Here is a 12,154-nt window from a genome sequence, read left to right as displayed (position 1 = left end):
GCCTCTGACCCAGTGTCAGCCATGCCAGTGGAATCAACAGCAGACAGGCATGCCCTTGTGTTCACTGCCTGCTTTGACATTGGACTGGGGGACTACTGGATTGTATATTTTGTGCATATTTTATGCATATCTCATTTTGAAAGTCATGTTGAATCCTCAAAGAGCCAGATAACAATTACATATGTGTGTATATCTACATCTATCTATATACATGCATATAAATACACACACACACACACACTGTTGCCTAGTTCTTCTAACGAAATCCTTGTCCCACATGGCTTTTGTTCATGCAGCTCCTACGGTCTCCAGCAGAATCTTTTTGGATGGTCAAATGGCATCTTTAATCTCTTTTTCATCAGCAGAAAAGTTGGTTGGGACCTACCCCATTAGGATTTGTTGTAACACATATTGTAAACAGAAATATGGTCAAATAGTATTCAAAAGTACCAGGTGTTGGAAAAGATCATTTGCTAGGGTTACCCATTTTTCTGGATTCTCTGAATACGTTATATTGGCACTCAGCTCTTGAATCCTCAAATTGACCCTTTGGCTGATTCTACCATCACCTGGAGAACTGAAGTATATCATCATCATTATACAGTAGGCTGCTCAAGGCCAGCGAATAATTCTCTGCTTGAATGCCGTCGGCATGAGTGAGACAGAAAAAAAGATTCCATCTCCCTCCTTCTTGCTAGGTTGGTAAAGTGACTTGACCAGCTGGCACTTGAGGGAAATAACCTAGGAAGTTTCTAAAAACTCAAAGTACAAATTGTAAAAAATGTTTTTTATTCTAATGGACTAATGGGGAAGAGGTGCAAGTACAGAAAACTGAGAGGAAAAAACAGAACAATGTATTTTTCTATCTGAACCTCAAACACCACCCTCCTTGAAGAGGGATTTCCACACCTGTACTATAATGTTATCATAGGTGGTTGAGAAGATACAACCATGTTTTGTACATATACAGATACAAGTATGTCTTGATCATATCTGATTTTAAATCAATCTGGCAAGCTAAGAATTATGCTGTACCCTTTTAAAGTATATAATCATCTCGCCCAGCATCCCCCACTTTAACCAACTTATGCAAATTTCTCCATCATGATAGAAGTACATTTTAAAGGAACACCTATTGTTATTCATTCGAAATGGTAAGTAAAAAAAAAAAGACCAATGAGTGTTCTTGAAAAGGGCAAAACTTTTTAAAATCCAGTCTCAGATCCATACAATCACACTTTGTTACACAAATGCACTCTTGAAAAATCACATTCTCATTTCTCACTTACCATCTTCCTGTACAGTGAAATCATCACTCGGGTTTATAGATATAACACTGACATGGGATTTCAATAGATGGAAGATCTCATCCAGCTGTTCCCTATTGCTGTCACAGTCTACAAAGATTTCAAACTCAGAATTTCTCCTTCTGGATTTTCGAGATTCTATGTGTACCAGGTTTACATGTTTCTCCTGATGAATAAAACAATTTTTGTTAATTTGCTAACAGCACCTGGGAATCAAAATCTTAGCTATTCTCTCTCTCTCTTTCTCTCTCTCTTTGAAGTGTATTTAGGTTGCTAATTAAAGCAAAAGAATCATTACATCTGAAACTTTAATTATTTGAATTCAGACTTACTGATATGGAACACAAATATGACTATTCTAAGCCATGTATATTTTAACAAATATTATAGTAAGGAAATATTTTATCCTGCTGCACCACTAGTAGAATTTTCCACATTCACTAAATATATCACCCCTTCATCATCATGATCAGCTTATTAACATCAGTAGCACCTTACTGAGTAGGAGTGAGAATCCCACTTTTCACATTATCCAGAAAGTATGAAAAGAGGAAGTGAAGCCGAGTTGTGCTTTCTTATTCCAGCACTTTGTGTGAAGCTGTCCCAAGTTACAGATATTCTAATGGGTGCAAAACTCAAGAAAGTGTTCTTATTTTGGTCTAGTGCTGGTGCTCATAAAGTGCTGGAGATCTTGTCTTTCAGTATAGGTTCATTTCAGTGATGGAGCAGTGTTATAAATGTACTTAATTTGCTTAATCACTCAGTCTTGATATGATAGCAAAATGCTAGATTAAGTTACCAAGGTTTGCCCTGACTATCCCCGCTGCACACAACATGCATACCTGGAAGAGTTTTAGGGCTTTGACAAGTCCTCCAACCTCATTTTTTAAGGAAAAGATGACAACAGCTCTGCCCCTTTCAGACAAATTGTCTTTGTTCTCCTTATTGTCTTCATTCATAGTGTAGTTTGATTTGAGTAGCTAAAAATAATTAGAAATTGTGACAATCACAGTTAAATAAGTCAAAGGTTTTTTAAAAACAACAACAACAACAACCTGCAGAACTCCTATTTGTTCCAAAAGAACTTCCCCACTGAATTTTCTGGTGTAAAGCTTTCATGCCCAGTAATATTTGTCATGAATCACCTGGCCTGTAGATCAATTTATTTCAACGGAAATGCATTCAATAGGGCGGTATACTAAATTTAATAAATAATAATAATAATATTTCTGATTTGTGCATATAATGCCTATGTAAGAAAGATGCAACTTCTAATGATTGCAGTAAATTAGTGTACACAAGACTGCAGACATGGATTCAAATATTTATTTCTACTTCATTCAAGAAAAAAGGATTATCTTCTTAATATTTTAAAAATTATTCTAAATGCATAACAATGTAATCATCTTGCTTTCAGGTTTGCAGTTTCCCAAAACACTGAATCATTTCTTTTTCTAAAAGCTACTACAATTCCTATATTGCTTGTTTTGTTGATTTGCCTAGAAAAAGAGTACAAGTTTCTGGTTTATTTTTTATATACTCTTCTGCCTTTGATAGCCATCAACATGCAAATGTACATGTGATGTTTATATTCATGCTAAGAAAAGTGCCACCTGCTGATTTCTGTAGCTCAAACTGCTGTTAATGGGACGCAAATCAGGGTGTGCCTTTTTTCCTGACCTTTTGGCAATTCTGGATGGGTTGCCATACTAATGACATCAGAATGACAGCTGCCTGCATTCATAGCTACAGCACTATAGGGCACAACTAGATGCACAGAAAGGATCTCGAACATAGCACGCATCTTCTACCCCCAAGGAACGCCCCCCCCCAACAGCCCACAGTCAAAAACTAGTCACACAGACTGTTCAATCTGCAATGATTCAGTGGGCTTGTCTCATCCCCGTCAAGAGGGAGACAGAAGATCAGTGCATGCCGAATTAACTTACACATAGGCACACCACAAGAAACATACATACTATATGAGTTCAACAGATATCTGAAACAAATCCTTTGAGGAAATAACAGGACTAGTTTGGACATTCTAATTGCCATCCCCCCCCCATGTGATTATCTTACGTTTCATTATATTATACAGGGGCGGGAGGGGGGGCTCACTCTAGATAAGAATAAATATAGCATTGAAGTGTGCTGAATCATGACAAGCACAACAAAAGATGACTGAGATTGCCATACAGCCCAGCTTTCCTTGTAGTTCCATACCTGGGAAGAGGTCACATAAAGAAAGGTGATGAATACCTTCTGAACCAGCCTTATATACTGACTAGCGGGCCCTGCCACGCGTTGCTGTGGCTCAGTCTGGTGAGGTGGAAAAGAAAGAAAAGGGGAAGCGAACGGTTCGAACATGTATCATTGCACAATGCTTGCAAGGGAGGGGAGGGGCAAGGGGCCCCTCGCTCCCCTCCCTCTCTCCCGTTCCCTTGCATGGCACCCCGCCCCATCCCTCCCTAACGTTTCCCTTCCTGTGCTAGGGTGGGTGGGCTATGTCTAGGTGGCTGGCCCTGTCCCTTTCACTCCCTTCCCTTGCAGGCGAATACTACCTAAACTTAAAACACACTGGGAGGCATGAGGCTACGTTTTGTCCAAGAACGTTTGGTCCCAGCAAATCCCCAGACCTCTCCCTCACCTTCCCCTTCCTCCGCTAGGGGGGTGGGTGGGTCATGTCCAGATTGCGGGCCCCATCCCTTTCACTCCAGATGGCAGCAATTTTCAAAGGAAGGCATGGTTGGTTCTGGGAGGGTTTTCCGGGCTGTGTGGCTGTGGTCTGGTAGATTTTGTTCCTAATGTTTCACTTCCTGCATCTTGGTGGCTGGCATCTTCAGAGGTGTATCACAGAGAAAGTTTGCTTTCTTACTGGGTCTAAGTGAGAAGGGAACGTTTAGTGTGGTATATTTTCCATGTTCCAGGGTGGGGAACCAATCAGTAAGTGTTTGGGTGGAACTTGCTATGCAAACGTGTGGTTGGATGCATTGTATTGAAGGTGGGGTTATCAGTCCATTTTTAAGTACACTGGGGAGCCAGGCCTGCTTGCTAATCTTCAAAGTCTTCTTCTTTCTTATTGAAATTGTCCTGGTGTTTGTGAATTTCAATGGCTTCCCTGTGCAGTCTGACATAGTAGGCTTCTGAATTGTCCAGAATTCTAAGAATTGCTTAACACATGTCTCCTGCAACTGCAGATTTTTTTCAGGATGGTTAAGCTTCAACAGTGTCTTTTCTCGTGGTTCCTTAATCACAGGTCTGAATGCTGTGTTTTGTGGTTCCCTATGTAGACCTTTCCACAGCTACACAGGGTATGCGATATACTCCTGCAGAAGTGAGGGATCTCTCTTGTCCTTTGCTGAGCCGAGCATCTAAGCTGTATTTTCCTCCCTCCCCCCCCCCCCCCCCCCCCCCCCCCCCCCCTCCCCCCCCCCCCCCCCCCCCCCCCCCTTTCCCCCCCCCCCCCCCCCCCCCCCCCCCGCGCCCCCCCCCTTGCCCCCAGCCGCCCCCCCCCCCCCCCCCCCCCCCCCCCACCCCCCCCCCCCCCCACCCCCCCCCCCCCCCACCCCCCCCCCCCCCCACCCCCCCCCCCCCCCACCCCCCCCCCCCCCCACCCCCCCCCCCCCCCACCCCCCCCCCCCCCCACCCCCCCCCCCCCCCACCCCCCCCCCCCCCCACCCCCCCCCCCCCCCACCCCCCCCCCCCCCCACCCCCCCCCCCCCCCACCCCCCCCCCCCCCCACCCCCCCCCCCCCCCACCCCCCCCCCCCCCCACCCCCCCCCCCCCCCACCCCCCCCCCCCCCCACCCCCCCCCCCCCCCACCCCCCCCCCCCCCCACCCCCCCCCCCCCCCACCCCCCCCCCCCCCCACCCCCCCCCCCCCCCACCCCCCCCCCCCCCCACCCCCCCCCCCCCCCACCCCCCCCCCCCCCCACCCCCCCCCCCCCCCACCCCCCCCCCCCCCCACCCCCCCCCCCCCCCACCCCCCCCCCCCCCCACCCCCCCCCCCCCCCACCCCCCCCCCCCCCCACCCCCCCCCCCCCCCACCCCCCCCCCCCCCCACCCCCCCCCCCCCCCACCCCCCCCCCCCCCCACCCCCCCCCCCCCCCACCCCCCCCCCCCCCCACCCCCCCCCCCCCCCACCCCCCCCCCCCCCCACCCCCCCCCCCCCCCACCCCCCCCCCCCCCCACCCCCCCCCCCCCCCACCCCCCCCCCCCCCCACCCCCCCCCCCCCCCACCCCCCCCCCCCCCCACCCCCCCCCCCCCCCACCCCCCCCCCCCCCCACCCCCCCCCCCCCCCACCCCCCCCCCCCCCCACCCCCCCCCCCCCCCACCCCCCCCCCCCCCCACCCCCCCCCCCCCCCACCCCCCCCCCCCCCCACCCCCCCCCCCCCCCACCCCCCCCCCCCCCCACCCCCCCCCCCCCCCACCCCCCCCCCCCCCCACCCCCCCCCCCCCCCACCCCCCCCCCCCCCCACCCCCCCCCCCCCCCACCCCCCCCCCCCCCCACCCCCCCCCCCCCCCACCCCCCCCCCCCCCCACCCCCCCCCCCCCCCACCCCCCCCCCCCCCCACCCCCCCCCCCCCCCACCCCCCCCCCCCCCCACCCCCCCCCCCCCCCACCCCCCCCCCCCCCCACCCCCCCCCCCCCCCACCCCCCCCCCCCCCCACCCCCCCCCCCCCCCACCCCCCCCCCCCCCCACCCCCCCCCCCCCCCACCCCCCCCCCCCCCCACCCCCCCCCCCCCCCACCCCCCCCCCCCCCCACCCCCCCCCCCCCCCACCCCCCCCCCCCCCCACCCCCCCCCCCCCCCACCCCCCCCCCCCCCCACCCCCCCCCCCCCCCACCCCCCCCCCCCCCCACCCCCCCCCCCCCCCACCCCCCCCCCCCCCCACCCCCCCCCCCCCCCACCCCCCCCCCCCCCCACCCCCCCCCCCCCCCACCCCCCCCCCCCCCCACCCCCCCCCCCCCCCACCCCCCCCCCCCCCCACCCCCCCCCCCCCCCACCCCCCCCCCCCCCCACCCCCCCCCCCCCCCACCCCCCCCCCCCCCCACCCCCCCCCCCCCCCACCCCCCCCCCCCCCCACCCCCCCCCCCCCCCACCCCCCCCCCCCCCCACCCCCCCCCCCCCCCACCCCCCCCCCCCCCCACCCCCCCCCCCCCCCACCCCCCCCCCCCCCCACCCCCCCCCCCCCCCACCCCCCCCCCCCCCCACCCCCCCCCCCCCCCACCCCCCCCCCCCCCCACCCCCCCCCCCCCCCACCCCCCCCCCCCCCCACCCCCCCCCCCCCCCACCCCCCCCCCCCCCCACCCCCCCCCCCCCCCACCCCCCCCCCCCCCCACCCCCCCCCCCCCCCACCCCCCCCCCCCCCCACCCCCCCCCCCCCCCACCCCCCCCCCCCCCCACCCCCCCCCCCCCCCACCCCCCCCCCCCCCCACCCCCCCCCCCCCCCACCCCCCCCCCCCCCCACCCCCCCCCCCCCCCACCCCCCCCCCCCCCCACCCCCCCCCCCCCCCACCCCCCCCCCCCCCCACCCCCCCCCCCCCCCACCCCCCCCCCCCCCCACCCCCCCCCCCCCCCACCCCCCCCCCCCCCCACCCCCCCCCCCCCCCACCCCCCCCCCCCCCCACCCCCCCCCCCCCCCACCCCCCCCCCCCCCCACCCCCCCCCCCCCCCACCCCCCCCCCCCCCCACCCCCCCCCCCCCCCACCCCCCCCCCCCCCCACCCCCCCCCCCCCCCACCCCCCCCCCCCCCCACCCCCCCCCCCCCCCACCCCCCCCCCCCCCCACCCCCCCCCCCCCCCACCCCCCCCCCCCCCCACCCCCCCCCCCCCCCACCCCCCCCCCCCCCCACCCCCCCCCCCCCCCACCCCCCCCCCCCCCCACCCCCCCCCCCCCCCACCCCCCCCCCCCCCCACCCCCCCCCCCCCCCACCCCCCCCCCCCCCCACCCCCCCCCCCCCCCACCCCCCCCCCCCCCCACCCCCCCCCCCCCCCACCCCCCCCCCCCCCCACCCCCCCCCCCCCCCACCCCCCCCCCCCCCCACCCCCCCCCCCCCCCACCCCCCCCCCCCCCCACCCCCCCCCCCCCCCACCCCCCCCCCCCCCCACCCCCCCCCCCCCCCACCCCCCCCCCCCCCCACCCCCCCCCCCCCCCACCCCCCCCCCCCCCCACCCCCCCCCCCCCCCACCCCCCCCCCCCCCCACCCCCCCCCCCCCCCACCCCCCCCCCCCCCCACCCCCCCCCCCCCCCACCCCCCCCCCCCCCCACCCCCCCCCCCCCCCACCCCCCCCCCCCCCCACCCCCCCCCCCCCCCACCCCCCCCCCCCCCCACCCCCCCCCCCCCCCACCCCCCCCCCCCCCCACCCCCCCCCCCCCCCACCCAGGCTGATGGGAATTGTAGTTCCTGAACATCTGGAGAGCCGCAGGTTCCCTACCCCTGATCTATCCAAATCAATTCTAGGCATACCTTTTTATAAAATTCATCAGTTAATTTCTCAGGGGTTCCTGGAAGTTTCCGGAAGGTGAATGGCCAAACTGCTAGAATTAGGAAGGGAGTGATTAAATATCACTGTGGAGTTTAGTCATATTGCACTGACAAATGAAACACTGTTTATCACAAGCAACTCAAAATTAAATTCAAAGGTTTATAAGATTTGTTCTATGCTTAGTGCGAAACTGCATTAATAAATAGAATCTGTGCACAGTTACTTCAGTCTAAATCCCTCCTTTCAACTGGCTGACTACTTGCATAGAATGGAACCATTACACCCGTAGCCAAGGCTATCATGGATGTAAGATGTAGTATTGGTTTTATAAGCAATGCTTTTATTGTTTGATTGTTTTTACATTTTTCAGTTGCATGCACCTTATTCTGGGTGCTCTTCACAGCAAAAAAAAACCTCAAGTCCAGATTCTTTCTCCTCAACATGAACTAAAATGGCATGCCACACTGTAGGACCAAGCCCATTTCCCTGCTTCTGCTGCAACTAATAGATCACAAATGTCTGTTACCCATTAATACAGATACCCACTATAGGCCCCTTCCGCACACGCAAAATAATGCGTTTTCAAACCATTTTCACAACAGTTTGCAAGTGGATTTTGCTATTCCGCACAGCTTTAAAGAGCACTGAAAGCAGTTTGAAAGTGCATTATTCTGCATGTGCGGAATGAGCCATAGAGTTAGACTGTTCAAACAGAGTCACCAACAGGCAAGCACATACTTAGTTTGCTGATCTGTAGATCCATCTGTTCCAGTCTTCAAGGAGTGGATGTTCAAACTGCTGACAACAACAGCTAGTTCACTAAAGGTAAATCTCCTCTTACCTCCTAAGCTAGCCAGTCAGCCCAGCACTATTTCTTTCTAGTCCCCAAGGTCCCATTACATTTTAGTAAACCCATCACTATTAGCAGATAATGGATATGAATATTGTTCTTATTACAGTTGGCACTGTTGGTAATTCAGTTGTCAAAAATTCTTGATTTGAATCATTTTTTCATTGCATTGGGGAGCTTTAGTGATGTGTTTTGTTGTGAGTGCTTTGGAGTATAGACAGATTCATAGAAGTTTTAACAATGTAAGTGTTGTGGAGTTGATGAATTGAGAGTGGCTATTCATACCATCTCAGAATACAAAAGTGCTAGGTAATCCACTGAAATTTGTGAGCAGTGAATTTAAAATAAAGAAAAGAGGCACTGTTTTATTTGGCACACAGTTAAACATGGAAGTTCTTGTGGCTGGATGTCACAATTGCCACCAGCACAAATCACTTTGTAAAAGGATTATAAATATTAAAAAGATAAACCTATCATTGCATGCTATATTTTTATATTTTACTCTTATCTACATTGATTGTTGATGTATTGTGAGCTGAACTTTAATTGCAGTTTTTATTACTGTATTCATGATTATTGCTTATATTCAATACATATGTCTGTTTGACAGGCATCAGACTTTTTATAAATAAATACATTTAGGATAGACCCCTAAAAGCAAAGCCTTCATTTAAAGACATAGTTTACTTCTGATTACCAAAAGCTGAAGATGAACAATCAGGATGAATACCGCACACATGCCTAACCCCATTTCTAGAAGACAGGATGTATTTGGGTTTGCCTGTCCAGTAATTACTATTAACTTATATATTGAGCAAATTAGCTGCCAGATAAAGGAGCACAAGAGTCTCAATGAAATGTCCAAGATACACATAGGCCAAGAATGAGAGGACAGACAAATACATGAGCATTGGCGGTGAAGAGTTGAGTGAAGATGCAGGTAAGATGAAGGTACAATCAGAATCCAACACATTGCTCAGTTTTGAGCTCCTTTGCTCAGGATCTCTGCTTTGTGAATGTCACCCTGATAAAATGTGTATCTACAGGCCCAGTTTTAATCTAGGCATCTCATTCCATGGGCAGGAAATCCAGTGTATTCTGATTTCCTGGCTGATCAATATGCCCCATTAGGACCAATCTGCACAGCTGACTTTCCACAGCATTATCTCTCATAAGGACCTTAGCCCAGGATATGTCTCCAGGCTCCTTGTTACGTGCACAACTGCCAGCATGGAACACTTGTAACTGGATGTACCTTTAATCCGACAGATACCCAAAAGGACCCAGAAGACACCGTCAGTCACAGTTGGGCCACAAACTGCACGGAATACTTCAGTAAGAAGAGACAGGTGGTTTATCTAGTATCAATCCTCTTCTATTCAGTATCATCTAAGTGTTCTTATATACGGACTCTCTTGCCCCCTTTTTGACGATCATGGGAAATTCCAGTCCCAGTTAAACAGGACCTTTCTACTTGCGGGCCCACTCCAAATTATTCATGTTGCAGCAGGATCTGTTTAATAATTGAATTAAGGACATTAGCATGCCATTTAATTTCAGAATTTCATCCCTGTTTAACGTGGGGGAAACACAGAGCCTATAGTAATTGTAATTGTATTTTAAAAAATTTATTTAGTCATCAAGTCCCACCTGACTTACAGCAACCTTACAAGGTTTTGAAGGCAAGAGATGTTCAGAGATCATTTGCCACTGCCTGTTTCTGTGTCACACTCTTGGTATTCCTCAGAGGTCAGGGTCTAGCCAGGGTCGAGGCTGAGTGTGTGTCCTGGTCCAAGCTCACCCAGCAAGTTTCCATAACAGATTGAGGATTCGAATGTTGGTCTCCTAGATCTTAGTCTGACACCTCAACAGCTGGATCACACTGGCTCTATATTTGTAAATTAAAGGTAAAGATAATCCCATGCCAGCAACTGGTCATTACTGATCCATGGAGTGACACCACATCACAACGTTTACTGGGCAGACTTTGTTTACAGGGTGGTTTGCCATTGCCTTCCCCAGCCATCTACCCTTTACCCCCAGCAAGCTGGGTGCTCATTTTACCAGCTTCAGAGGGATGGAAAGCTGAGTCAACTCTGGCTCCTTCCGCACCTGCAGAATAATGCACTTTCAATCCACTTTCACCACTGTTTGCAAGTGGATTTTGCTATTCCACACAGTAAAATCCAGCTGCAAAGTGCAATGAAAGTGGATTAAAAACCCATCATTCTGCAAGTGCAGAAAGGAGTCAGGTACCTGGCATTGATTTCTGTTGGGAGTGACCTTGGACCATGAGTAGAGCTTTGACTACAATACTTCAACTTACCTCTCTGCTAAAATTCAGGGTGCTATATAAAAATAATGTATGCAAAATGTTCTTAGGTGGTTGTGTTTGAAGAAATCAGAAAATCCTCCCGTCTGAAAAGGAAACAGCCAAAACAAAAATCCTGTACCTCTTCCGTTTCAAAGCTCCGCTTATTGATAATTCTCTCGTAATGTGGATCTGATTACAGCGTAGACAAACGGGGACCGTGCCTGGCTTGAGAGTTAGGAAAGAGGGTGCGACACCGGAGAGAAGCGGTGTTGCAAAACCAAGCCTCCAGAAAAGTAAAGTTCCTTACCTCATTGTTGAGCTGGTTTTCTTCGAAGCCGGAGGTGTTCATGGAGTCGAAGGATCGCCCCCTCCTGGGAATCTCAATTCTGCTGGAGTACATGTTGCCAGCTAGGAGGATGGAGAGAGCTTCTCGGCAGGGGTGCAGCAGAGAGCAAAAACTTGACGACGTCTGCTCTGCAGGTACTATTCCGACTGCCGCTGGGCTATTTATGGACGGGAGGAGGGTGAACCAGACCCGAGAAGGGGGGGGGGGGTAAGTCTCCTCCCTGAGCTTATTGTTCAGGCAGAGGAGACGCGTAAGGAAAAGAGGTGGCAGTCTTAGGAAAGTTCAGAAGCGCTCTCCCCACCCCTCTCCCCAAGGCAGAGGGGAAGATCAGGAGCTAGTCTGCTGTTGCTATCTTGCCTGAAAGACGCAGTGTCTGGCTTGGGAGCCCCACTGTTAGATTGTCCTCGGAGAAGTAGTCTGTGCTTCCTCAGCAGCACTCTGTTAGGAATTTGTACGGTACAGGGATGGAGCCCAGGCATTTTCCCAGCCATGAGGGGATGAAGCTATGCCACTAAGCCTTGATGGAAGTGAATCATTCTTTGCATTGTACAAAGTGGCAGAAGACTCAGGGAAGAGTGTTATCTTAATTATACCTGTTTCTGCTAGAACTATATCACCTCCGTTACCCTAGATCAGAGAAGTCTTTAAAGGTATACTTAGGCAGATTATAAGTCTTCTGGATAAGGCCCTCTCAAGCACACCCTTCAGGCCATGTCTACATGAGTTAAGGTTGCCAGCTCTGGACTAGGAGCTGCCTGTTGATTTAGGGGGTGCAGCCTGGGGAAGGCAGGGAGATATAGGATCTCAGAAGAGTATAACGCAATAGTTAGTTGTCTGGAGGTCAGTTCA

At 54.2% G+C, this 12,154-nt stretch overlaps 1 protein-coding gene across 1 annotated transcript in view; it reads right to left on the bottom strand.

Moving 5' to 3' along the window:
• The window catches only part of TPH1 (tryptophan hydroxylase 1), a 28,622-nt gene extending 17,232 nt beyond the window's left edge, over positions 1-11,390 (bottom strand). The window contains exons 1-3 of the mRNA XM_048487129.1: positions 11,267-11,390; positions 2,150-2,287; positions 1,290-1,473 (exon numbers count right to left, since the gene is read on the bottom strand). Of these exons, the coding sequence (XP_048343086.1) occupies positions 1,290-1,473; positions 2,150-2,287; positions 11,267-11,359 (415 nt within the window). The 5' untranslated portion in view covers positions 11,360-11,390. The remainder of the gene's footprint in view (positions 1-1,289; positions 1,474-2,149; positions 2,288-11,266) is intronic.
• Positions 11,391-12,154: the final 764 nt, after the last annotated feature.

This window comes from Sphaerodactylus townsendi, linkage group LG02, assembly GCF_021028975.2.
Source record: "Sphaerodactylus townsendi isolate TG3544 linkage group LG02, MPM_Stown_v2.3, whole genome shotgun sequence".
Lineage (NCBI taxonomy): Eukaryota > Metazoa > Chordata > Lepidosauria > Squamata > Sphaerodactylidae > Sphaerodactylus > Sphaerodactylus townsendi.
This window is presented reverse-complemented; position numbering and strand designations above follow the sequence as displayed.